Below are 11,856 nucleotides of genomic sequence, written 5' to 3' on the forward strand. Positions count from 1 at the left end.
AACAACTTTCCCATTAAATAGGGATGGTAATGCTTCGCTGATTAGTTGCAAGATAAATATGACTTATCTCAAAAGATAAGCAAAGTCGAAACGTGTCGATAAATAAATAAAAAAAAAAAATATATAGATATATATATAGCACTTGATTATGATGTGTTGGGATTAAGATTACCACTGCATTGATGTGTTGCATTTTACTGCTGCAGATGTTTAACGTTTTGCTCCTTTAACTACTTTATATACTGCTGGATATGAGTACCACGTATATGTATACATATACAACTTTTTAGAGCCACGAGTACCACGTATCTCTAAAGTCTAGAGTTTAGAATAACAGATGTTTTCAGATGCTGCATGTTCCAGCTGACCCAAGACGGGAGGGCTTTTAAATATCTTATTTTGTTATCAATCCTGTGTTTTGTTTTGTTTAGATCAAGTCATCGGACAATTCTAGTGCTTGATCCACTCGGCAGCTTCATTACTGTTTTTGTTCTACCACTTCCATAAATGTGCAAGATGTTCATCCCCCTATTGTGCAAATAAACATGTACAAAGAGATCGCCAATATCCTGTTTTACTTATACAACGTCTTTAATACGTACAAAATATCGTATAATAATATAAGTACACCCCCACATTTACTTAATGGCATTTAGTTTCCAATCATTAGGCAAACTGTTACTTGAATAGTTATTTAACGTTACTCTTTACGTTTCTTCTTCTTCTACAAATAGTCTGTAATGGCGCGTGTGTGTTGCACAGCGCCGGAGGACCGCAGTGGCACAAGCTGGAACATTTCACAGAAGAAATGATGGCGGATTACGAGCATAACAGAAGAGGTCGCACCGACGACGGAGGTGATATTTGTGCTGTTTCAACGTCTAAATGTGGTTGAGAAATAGGAAGTATTTGGCGTTAGCTTGAATTGCTGCCTATCCATTAAAACCGTCCCTAGCTGATGAATGTTAGACGCAGGAGACGTTCGTACAACTTCACGAAGCTAACTCAATGTTAGCCTCGTACCACTGGCTAGCTAATGCGAACGCGGAGTGACAGTGTAGTTTGTATTATGATTATTATTAATGGCGACGGGCAGTGACTGCCGGGCTAAAGTTACGTCTGACCTTGGACAGGTCGTAAAGCAAAGGCGGGCTTGCAGCCTAACTGTCTCCTGTTAGCTAGCTGACCTGGCTCTAGCCTAGCTTGTGTGCGAGCGCAGGTTAACAACACTACACACTACACGCGTTCAGACCCGTGTTTACGTCGGGGTACCTAACACCATAACATTGCACATAGTTTTCTGCACACACGGTCCCGAGATCTACTTTTAAAAACAGTGAATTAACCGTTAATACTTTACGTCACCCGTGGTTAGTTGACGGCAATACACGTAACGTTAGCCACAGAGGTAAAGGTGATAGCTTGATTTCTTCTCAAGTTCCCAGGAAACAGTTGTTCACCTTGTTGAGTTGTCTTGCCTCAAGCAGGGCCGCAGGAGGAGCGGGACAGAGTGAAAACTAAGCCTGTCTCTTGTAGCACTGTGGGAGGAGAGGGGACCGCGGTCAAACGCACATCCCAGCACCTCGCGCCCGAAGAGGAGGACGAGTCCTCAGAGGACCCACCAGCGCCCCGCAAGGTCTCCAAGATAGGCTTTAGCATGAGCAGCCCGATGGGGAAGAAGGCGATCCCCATATCGATCAAACTTGGAGCGACAGTGAGTGTGTAGCATTGCATCGTGACTGTCTGAGCACACAGCCTGCCGTCATTGGTGTTGAAACAGTTATGTATTCACGAGACCATTGATTACATTAATCCAGTAATGCATTAATTTAAGAACTGCTGCAAAACCACAAATTTGATAAGTGTAACCATCTTTTATTTGATGAGTGAAGCGGTGTGACGCATTTGCGTTCATCTATATCTCGTATCTGAAATCTCTTCTAGAAACCCAAAGAGCCCGCACCGTCAGTTCCTCCAAAAAAGTCAGGGCTGGCATCGGTTTTTAATGAGGATGATGATGATGTAAGAGCACTTGCACACGCAGATTTATGTCATAGTTGTACAAATATGCAGAGGCTGACTTGCGCTCTCTCATGCCGTGCAGAGTGAACCGGAGGAGATGCCCCCAGAAGCAAAGATGAGGATGAAGAACATTGGCAGGTATGACCACACAGATACATGGTATACTTGAGAACAGTTGCCTCAGCTTCTGCTTTAATCAAAACAGTAAATGCTATATTCCACATTAAGATAAATGTGACATGACTAATCTGCTATCTTTTTAGGGAGACACCAACTTCTGCGGGTCCTAATTCCTTCAACAAGGGCAAGCAGGGTTTCTCTGATCATCAAAAACTTTGGGAGAGGAAGATGAAGTCCCAATCAGACGATTTGTAAATGACTTCCACGGTCGTTGTCCCTAATGGATGAGTTTGTATAGTTTAAACCATGTCAGCCATCTATGAAGGCTCAAATGATTCTTCACTGTGCCCTCGGTTTTGACAACCTCTCAGCTTTATGGACATGCAATGAGGAATACTTTAAGCCTTCGAGTGACTCAACTCAAGTTTACGTTTTTAACCACTACCTGCTGACGCTGAGATGAGAGGTACCAGTATGTCAACCCTCTGTGATGAGTTGCAGAGGAGGGAGGGGGGGATATGGGACACACAAAATATCCAAAATATTGATTAAACTGTAGAATTTTACACTTTTCAGCTGGAAAGAATTAATAAAATCTATCCTCGTCGTGCCCTCATTCCCTTATTGTGACATGCTCCTGTCTGAAGCTGGTCGGGTGTGGTCCTGAGCAAGTGTCGCTTGTCAAATATTTGTATAAAAACGTACATAGAACTGTGATGTTTTATTTTTAAAACCACAAATGGGAGTGTGTGTTTAAGAGTAATGTTATTGTGCGTGTGTGGTTTGGACTCGACGTACAGATGGATTGTTGTTTCCTTTAGTTTCTGAGCATCAGTGTCCAACCCTTGTTTTCACCAACTGTGCCATCTCATGGGCACTTCGTTTTTGTCTTTTTGTTTTCGTTATGTTCACAACGAAAGGACTGCTAATATGTTTTTAGTTGAGAACTGTGTGAAGTCATGTGGCTACTAGGGTGCTGGTCAGTCATATTTAAGGGACAGTTCACTCCAAAATAACAATAGATATCAGTTATTCCACTTACCTGTAGTGCTAATAATCATTTAGATTGTTTTGGTGTGAGTTGTGGGAACTGTCCCTTTTTTAAATGATTTCTGGCAGGTTAGAAATAAGACTCAACTCTTCATTGCCACTTTACCATCAGAAAACCCAAACTTTGGAAATCTTACACTAATCCCTTTAGTTCAGATAAATGTGGTTACTTCTCCAGTGCCTGACTTTTGGAAAATGTCCTTTATCAAAAAATAAAGTCCTCCGTGGGTCATCTGACTGTTGTGCTTTCCCAAATGAATCACATCCAGTGCTACGACCCGTTTCATCAAACAAATCTCTTCGTTACATATTTAAGTAGGTCAAATAAAAAGTTTGAATGATGATTATTTGTCAAATGTTTATTGCCGACGGTCTGCTGTGACAATACACGAACTACATCCCACAACATCCCTTTTCTCTAAACTTACATAGAAACAGCTAAAATGTAAGGTTATGTTAAATTGTTAAGTGCATCCATCTTCTTTGTGGGGGTATATTTTGTTTATCAATTTATTAGACATCCTTTATTATATTCATTCTTTTAAAATCTTATGGAGTTGATAATTGCTTAATTTGCACTGCTTAACTGAACGTTTATTTTTGGTACAGATGGAAATGAAAGATCAGACTACATAGCACTTAGCGCCCTGAGCGTGGCACAAAGAGTGACTTACATTTCCTCCCATTATTTGAAAATTATACTTAATGATTTTGCGTCCTTGCCATCGTGGAAAATACCGTGACACATTTGTTCATTCATGTCTTGCACATTGTAGTAACGCTGTGCATCATGTCAGGATCAAATGTTTCTGGTTCTGCACGAGTGAAACTAGCTTCACTCTCTGATCAGGCATGACCTTCTTCAAAGACCTCCAGAAATTGTTGGTGGCTCTGGCAGGTTTGCCTGAGGTCCAGTCCAGACTGGGGAGCACCTTCAAGGCCCGTTGGACCAGCAGGGAGTCCGGCTGGATGAGGGATGCTGAGGCTCTACTGGTCCATATTAGCAGGAGTTTGAGGGCAGAGTTTTGCAGCATAGCCTTTAAAATATAGACCAAGTAGCAAATCAGTGATGATTTGCGTTTTGAACCATAAGAACGGTTTAAAATAACACGCATTATGTCATCAAAGGTATTCGTAACCTCTTAACATAGAAGACAGAGCTTACTTCCATCCACCATTCATGTTTATGTCAGTAAATCAATAAAAGGAAACAAATGTTATTTGAGAATTTCATTCAGGATGTATGTTGCTGGGATCTCAGCCAACATATCTGCTAATTCTAGTGTCACCACTGGCGTTCTGCTTATGCCACGTTCACGATATGTGGGATGGACGTTTTAATTTCCCTCTTGGAATTAATTAAGTCCACTAACTAACTAATTAACTTAAAAACAAACTATTGAAGGGATGATAAATTATCCCACGTCAATTACAAGGGAGTGCTCCAATCAAGACGTTTGTATGATTACAGAGTTGGTCCTGTGGGGAATAAAATAATGTGCATGGACAATATATAACCATATCAATTTGGCAGTCTTCGGCAAATGTGAGGTGTGCATATTTCCTTTTCTGACACTTCCATATTAGGAAACACAAGTCGCGCATATCAGATCTTTCAGACAAGTTAGAGTTTCCTAGAAGTTGGAAACTCGTAGTTACAATAACTCCGACGTGACGTGAATGTGGCATTCGTCCTCTGCTTTCTGTGAAATGTATTTCCTACCTGGACTCCTGACTCCAGCACAAACACAGCATTGCTGTCGGAGAGGTAGTCCGCTGACAGGAGGCAGATAAGCATTCGGCTCCTCTGTATTGCAAGGACCACATCATTTGTATATGCTGCAATACAAAATGGAAACCATCAGAAACACACACACACACACACACACACACACACACACAGTTGAGCCTCTGACCTCCTCCAGGAACCACGTCCCTCTCCAGCAGACAGAGGCGATACCCCCACCGGTCCTCTAACACTCGGGGCAGCACCACCTCGAGTGGCCTCTGGGTGGACATCCCCTCCTCAGTGCTCAGCAGCTCCATGCTGGATATACATGCTGCAAATAAAAGTCATTGCAAATTCAGTCCTCCAGTGTAGTTACGTGACAATAAAGTCCAGACATCGTGCCCTGAAGATATTGGCCTACCTTCCTCATCAGTGTCAGGTCGTCTCGGGGAGGAACGGGCCGAACCTCCCTCGACCCCGGCTGACGGCGGGCTCCACACATACGACAGAAACACATCAAACTCTTTCCCATCTGATTGGTGGTGGACGTGAAAGACAATTATGAAAGCAAAACAGAAATTGAAACCTGGGTTCTTTTATGTATATTTCCGTTACACATGCAAATGTAGTAACACTTTAAAGTGAAGTGATTAGTTTGTGATCAGATTGTCATCTCAGTTTTTGTCACCACCACAGTAAGTGCAATATCATAGTGTCCTACCTACTTTTTTTTACCTTATCTTGTGGGCAATTTATTTTGGATACTCACCTTTTTTGAAATTAGGTTTTGGGTAAGGTTAGGGTAAAAGTTAGGTTGGTAGTGGTTATGGTTGGGTTGGGGTAAGTCTCCAGGAAATTAATGTAAGTCGATGAAATTTCCCCAAAATGTATGCACAGCTGTGTGTGTGTGTGTGTGTGTGTGTGTGTGTGTGTGTGTGTGTGTGTGTGTGTGTGTGTGTGTGCATTCTAACCTCCATGATGTTTTCCATGTTGGAAGTGTGATCTGTAGATAAGTTGTATTTCCAGCCATTTCACATGTAAAATGATTCCTAGTCCAGCTACCAACAGCAAAGAAGCAATGGGATACCCAACCAGCGATGGCCATTTCCCTGAAACCCAGTCAAAAATGTGCACATTGAATTGTGTTGTGCCTTTTAAAGCATCAATAATGGACTTGAGTGTTTAAGCTGTCAACACAGAGTTGACTTATTACCACCGTATGAAGTTATTTGGTGGACTTATTGAAAGTTACTGAGTTACACATCCAGCAGACACAGAGAAACATTAGCATTCATTAGAGTCATGCTTGTGTCCAGTATTCACTTTCCTTTTTGCTCTGTTTTATATATACCACCTCCACCACTTTCTTCACTAGCCAGCTCATTACTTAGCCTGTCTATCGCTTGGAGATGGTAGATATACAATCGGTTTATCTGAGCTTTTTCCGAAAAAAACACAATGGAAACAATGCTGACATGAGCCGTTGGAGTGAACCAGTGGCAGCTGCAGGCCATAAAACCAAAGACTTGAGCTGAAAGTAAGTGACGTGATGAATCTCTGTGGATTAATTAACTAATGTTTCAAACTTCCAATAAAGAGGGTGTCACCAGCCAGCTCACTGGATTGGTTCGATGTTTTGCCTTTTTGGATGCAACGTTTTCAGTTTGAGCAATATGAGGTTATTTGAGCTGCAACGTAACGATGTTATGACAAAATATTGTTTAAATGCAATATATCACGGTGACAATTGAAACAATAGTACCTTTAATCTTTTTCTTGAGCTCAATGGTACCACTTGTGTTTCCAACAATATTGCTGGCGATGCAGGTATATCTGTGCTTCAAGTGTTGGGGAGTCACCGGTTTAATGATGGCCGTTCGTATGACCTTGTACTCGTAATCTGTTAGATTCAAAACCCTGTCTGAATCAGAGGAAGAATTTCAGCTCCCTTGCACCATAAGGAATACTTATCATCATGGTAAAACATCATGCTTACAATTTTACAATACTATAACAAGCAATCACTGGTGCACATTGACGGAGGGACTGCAGTGACTCACTGTTGCTTCTCCATTAGTAGCAGAGTCATATTCTCCATGTTGCTGTCATTCATGTACCACAGCACCTCCCTCGAAAAGCTGACCTCAAAAGGAAAATATACCTCACACGTCAGGTTGTGAGGTTGTCCTTGAATGGGTACAAAGACATGGCCATTATAGTTTAACACTTAATGTCCAAATAAAAGTGATACTATAATTTAATATCTTGCCATCACACCAAATTGCAAGATGCACAAATGAGTCATTTAGACAAAGATATGTAGCCTACATGTAAGTTACAGCAACATTTAGAGCATTAAAAGTGAACAATTACAACCGTCAACATTAGAATGACACACAATTTAAAAACTTTTAGTGGGCAACTCGTGAGATTTGACAAGTGAGTTGAGAACAAACCAGAACACATGAATGCTTGAACGTTTGCTGTATATCAGTCATAAACTGATTATAGTGTCAACACTGTTGACCTTTGAGTGACACCAACTTGGAATCGTTTTTTTCTCCATTCATGCTGTGGGATTATATCATGTCATTTGGACACACTTACCAAGCTCCACTCGCTCTATTTTGTTGCCATCAGGATTTTTAATCCTGGGAGGGGTACTTGCTTGGTCAGCTGTTTGGGCATGGGAAATAAAGTCAGGTAGTTATGCATTATCATCTGTGTGTCTGAGAAACATTCATACTGTACAAAACAGATCTGAGGTCTGCTTTGACACACAGCAACAGCCTCTTTTAAGAAAAATGTATATGATTAGAGCAGGGGTCGCAACCTTTCCTATCCAAAGAGCCATTTTGCCCAATTTTCCACCGTTATAAACGTTATTTAATATCACAGCTTATAAAGTTTTATATATGGTCATATTATACAAAAACTATAGTTTGCTGTATTGATGAAATTATAGATTATAATTAATAAATGTATCTTCATTTTTGTGGCGTTTTTTTCAATGCTTGACGTGATTTAAAAACTGCATTAAAGAAGAATTGTTCTTGTGATGCCCATTGATGCCTTTTGTTCTGAAAACAGGACATTCAAAGTTTTAAATAACAGTAGTCCTTAATGCAATAAGTAACTAAGCTATTATCGCCACAAGTATCTTGAGCATGCATTGCATCCTGCACAGTGGAGCAATGACAGCAGTAACCACACAGGCAGCTAACCACCTGCAGTGAGCGAGGCTGTGGTTTTTGGGGTAAGCATCCAGATATGAAGCGATTTAGATGTGAAAAACATCAGGAAGTGGTGAGTCCCTCAGGAAAGGCGTATTTCTTCATTTCTTTAGTAATTTGATTCGCTTATTGGAGCTCATACAGACTTGATAAAAAGTTCGTTCAAACTAATCAAAAGGTCTATTTTCTCAAAAGTTATTTAATTCTCATTGTATTGCATGGTTTTTCTTCTTCTTCTTGTTCATTTTATTAATATAAGTAGCTTGGGTCCTCATTATTTAAATTGTACCATGGTCAAGGAAAATAGAAATTTCAGATTGGCTGGCAGGTTATTAACAGGACTAATTTTACCCCAGTAGCATAACAGTCCCTTCTTCTGTCTCTGTGAGGTCGTGCTTTGAGCTGAATGCTACAACTAGCATGCTGACAGGTCGTTCCTGTCAGCATGCTAGTGGTACAGCTCCACAAGTACCGACAAAAAGATCGAGAAAGGCCTCATCTTATATAAGCATGTTAGCAGCATGCTAACGTTTGCAAATGAACAATAAACCATCCGATAGTTGTTAAGATATTTCAGTCTGGACCACTGATATAACAGACCAACATTTCCATAGAGTCCTCTAGCATTGCTAAAAGAAATACAAGGTGGTGTGAACCCCGCTCCTCTTTTTGTCTGTACCAAGTGGCCATGGGATAACTGTGATAATATTTATATCATATAATGTGTTACCACGTATAGTTGTGCATTATGGCATTCTTAACCTCTACAGACGCACACAGAGGACTCACGTACGACTGTGACCGTAACAGCCCTCCTGAAGGTCCAGATGACTCCTCGCTCAATTATTTGTTGATCACAGAAATATAGGCCGCGGTCTTCTTTGATGACTTTGCGGAGCTGTAACGAGCCGCTCGTCTGTCCGGGGACTCTTTTATGCTCAGGCACAGTTTCGTTACGCTGGAAGAAAGCACACTTGAGTTTTCGCAGTGATTTATATGATTCCACAGTGAGATGTTTTAATCCTGTTTATGTGTTCTTCACCTTGTGCCAGGTGACATGTGTGTTGTTACTACACTTGAGACCTGGGCAGGGGATCACCCCACCTCCATCAAATCTCAGCAGCACTCTGTTTTCATCAGGCTGGAAGCATCCCAGACTCTTTGACCTTTTCACCACCTGCAGGTGGATGAACAACTCGCTGCCACTGGACAGCAAAGACCTGAACACTTGATAGAAGTTCAAACTCATGCGATTTACACACACACAACAACATATTAATTTGCTATTTAGTGTCCGAGAAAGGTTTTTAAAGTTGGAACTTTATCAAATGCTTTGCAAATGATCATTGACAGAGTATATGTTAATCACAGTGGTGGGCCGTCAGGGCCTGCTAAGCCTTCTCTGCTGGCCTAAACAGAATCACAAAGTTATAGCTATTTTATAATTTTTTTTTTTAATTTGTAATCTTTTTGTAATTTTTTTGTAATATATAATTAAAAGTTATATCTATTTTATAATGTAATTGTTTCGCTGAACAGCATCCCGTCATGCGCGTATTTATGTATACAATATCAGACAGAAGGCCTAGGTATAAAATGCACGGCCCGCCACTGGTTAATCATAATTAGTTTGTTAAATATTTTAGGTGAGGACTCAACTGACTCAAGACATGAACTGTAGATAGCGTGTAGGATTTCAGAGAGCGCTATTTGCAGAAATGTAGTGTAATATTGATAACCACGATTTTATTAGTGTATAATTACCTAAAACAAAATATTGCTCTGTTGGTACACTACCGTTCAAAGGTTTGGGGTCACCCGGACAAATGTTCAGTTTCTTCGCATTTCTCGCATGGGATAGCCTTCATTTCTAAGAACAAGAATAGACTGGCGAGTTTCACATGGAAGTTCTCTTTTTCTGGGCATTTTGAGAGTATAATGAACCCACAAATGTGATGCTCCAGATACTCAACTAGCTCAAAGGAAGGCCAGTTGTAAAGCTTCTCTAACCAGCATAACTGTTTTAAGCTGTGCTAACATTTTTCTAATCATCCATTAGTCTTCTATGCGATTGGCAAACACAATTAGAACACTGAGTGATAGTTGCTGGAAATGGGCCTCTATACACCTATGAAGATATTTCATTAAAAACCAGACGTTTCTACCTAGAAAAGTAATTTACCACATTAAAATGTATAGTGTATTTCTAATTAATTCAATGTTATCTTCATTGAAAAAAACAGTGCTTTTCTTAGTAATAATTAAAATAAGGACATTTCTAAGTGACCCCAAACTTTTGAACAGTAGTCTATATTGCTAGATTTGATTTTTAGGCGTGTTATATCCATGTGTAGGCCAGGGGAAAGGTGGGAAAACGGAAAGGGATCCAGGTGTCTTGGCAACAGCGGCGCCAACAATAATATTACTTGAAAACCAGGGGTTCATAATTTCTTAAACAAAAGGATAACACATTTGTTGAAGAGCACAGCATTAATTGTATAGGAGCAAAAGCACAAATATTAGGATTTTTGTGTTTACGTGGGACTTGATTTTAAACTCCACAGCTAAGATTAATTAAGAAGAACTTGTGAGTTGCCGCGAATTAGTGAAAAACATTGTTTAAACTGAGTCTAATCGGACACACTTGGGGATTAAAACATGGTTGTTTACCTGCACGGGTAATTTCCAGAATGTTTTGCTTCCGCTCGGAACTCGATCCCACGAGTCACAGACTCGTAGCAGGGCATCATGAACATCTCCCCCTCCACAGCTCTGTAGTTGAGACCTGGAGAGAGTCGCGTTTCTGTTTCACTTCAATTGTACAGTCAGACATAAACAGGTCTAGGACACCCTGAACACACACAAAATATGCTTCCTTTTAAACCCACATTCAAAAGCACCGTACCCGATCTTTTCTCTTGATGGTTTCCCATGCATCGTCCCACCGAGAAAATGGGGAAGATAAAAAAAAACAGAATGTATCCAGTTTGCATCGTGTGTCACTAATCTCTTAGCATTGCTTGTAGATTTCCGTCTGATGGTACTGATGAAATCAAGCTTTTTTACAATTTGAGCCTCTTTTCTGTGCATAACCACATCTGGTTTTCTTGGTATTTTCCTATCGTCACTGTTTTCTCCATCAACATGAGGTGCTACCTTTTCACAAGACATGTAGATAGGTGGTGCGGCTTCCTGTGTGGTCACCTTTCAACATGATTTCACAAGAAACTGCTCTAATATTGTGTTCCTGTAAATTGCATGTTACTTTCTATGTAAACTACGGAAGAGTTGTTCAATCTGAGTGGTGTTGTGTAGTATGTTACTGTGATCTTCAGCAAAACAAATACTAAACTAGTAGAATGCACTGAAAATAGGAGATACAAAAGGTAAATAACATAGTTCCTTTAATAAGAACAGACATTTAGATAGCATTGCTTTTTAGTATGATTATTTTTATAATTCAGGGGAAAAGGAAGACACAAACATATTCTGAGAGTAAATTTAGATTAATAAATCATGTTGCACACTGCTTTATGCTGTGGTAAGTGGTTATTAGTGGTTATTAGCTCGATTTTCTAGGGCACACCTGGATTTTGACTGGCCTAGTTTCTAATCTCACTACATAATCTCGCTGGCAGCTCTCTGTGATCTTTTTCCCTGCTGAATCTGCTGTCTGCTTTTGTCTATACTATGTATAGCCAC

The 11,856-nt window shown here is 40.3% G+C and overlaps 2 protein-coding genes across 2 annotated transcripts; one reads left to right on the forward strand and one right to left on the reverse strand.

The window, feature by feature from the left end:
- Positions 1 to 811: 811 nt before the first annotated feature.
- Positions 812 to 2,628, forward strand: pcnp (PEST proteolytic signal containing nuclear protein; the record flags this gene model as incomplete). Its single annotated transcript, XM_079217481.1, has 5 exons — positions 812 to 857; positions 1,488 to 1,714; positions 1,945 to 2,022; positions 2,105 to 2,160; positions 2,286 to 2,628. 5 exons carry the CDS (start codon positions 812 to 814, stop codon positions 2,395 to 2,397), a joined length of 519 nt encoding a protein of 172 aa, XP_079073607.1. The 3' UTR covers positions 2,398 to 2,628.
- A 1,029-nt stretch (positions 2,629 to 3,657) lies between these two features.
- Positions 3,658 to 11,091, reverse strand: LOC306735912 (interleukin-18 receptor accessory protein-like; the record flags this gene model as incomplete). The annotated part of the gene is made up of 12 exons (XM_079217482.1): positions 3,658 to 4,229; positions 4,916 to 5,031; positions 5,109 to 5,252; positions 5,343 to 5,453; positions 5,893 to 6,030; positions 6,684 to 6,838; positions 6,982 to 7,108; positions 7,529 to 7,597; positions 8,944 to 9,112; positions 9,197 to 9,359; positions 10,825 to 10,939; positions 11,043 to 11,091. 12 exons carry the CDS (start codon positions 11,089 to 11,091, stop codon positions 3,981 to 3,983), a joined length of 1,605 nt encoding a protein of 534 aa, XP_079073608.1. The 3' UTR covers positions 3,658 to 3,980.
- Between the last annotated feature and the right edge of the window lie 765 nt (positions 11,092 to 11,856).

Source organism: Taurulus bubalis, assembly GCF_910589615.1.
Source record: "Taurulus bubalis genome assembly, chromosome: 4".
NCBI classification, from domain to species: Eukaryota; Metazoa; Chordata; class Actinopteri; order Perciformes; family Cottidae; genus Taurulus; species Taurulus bubalis.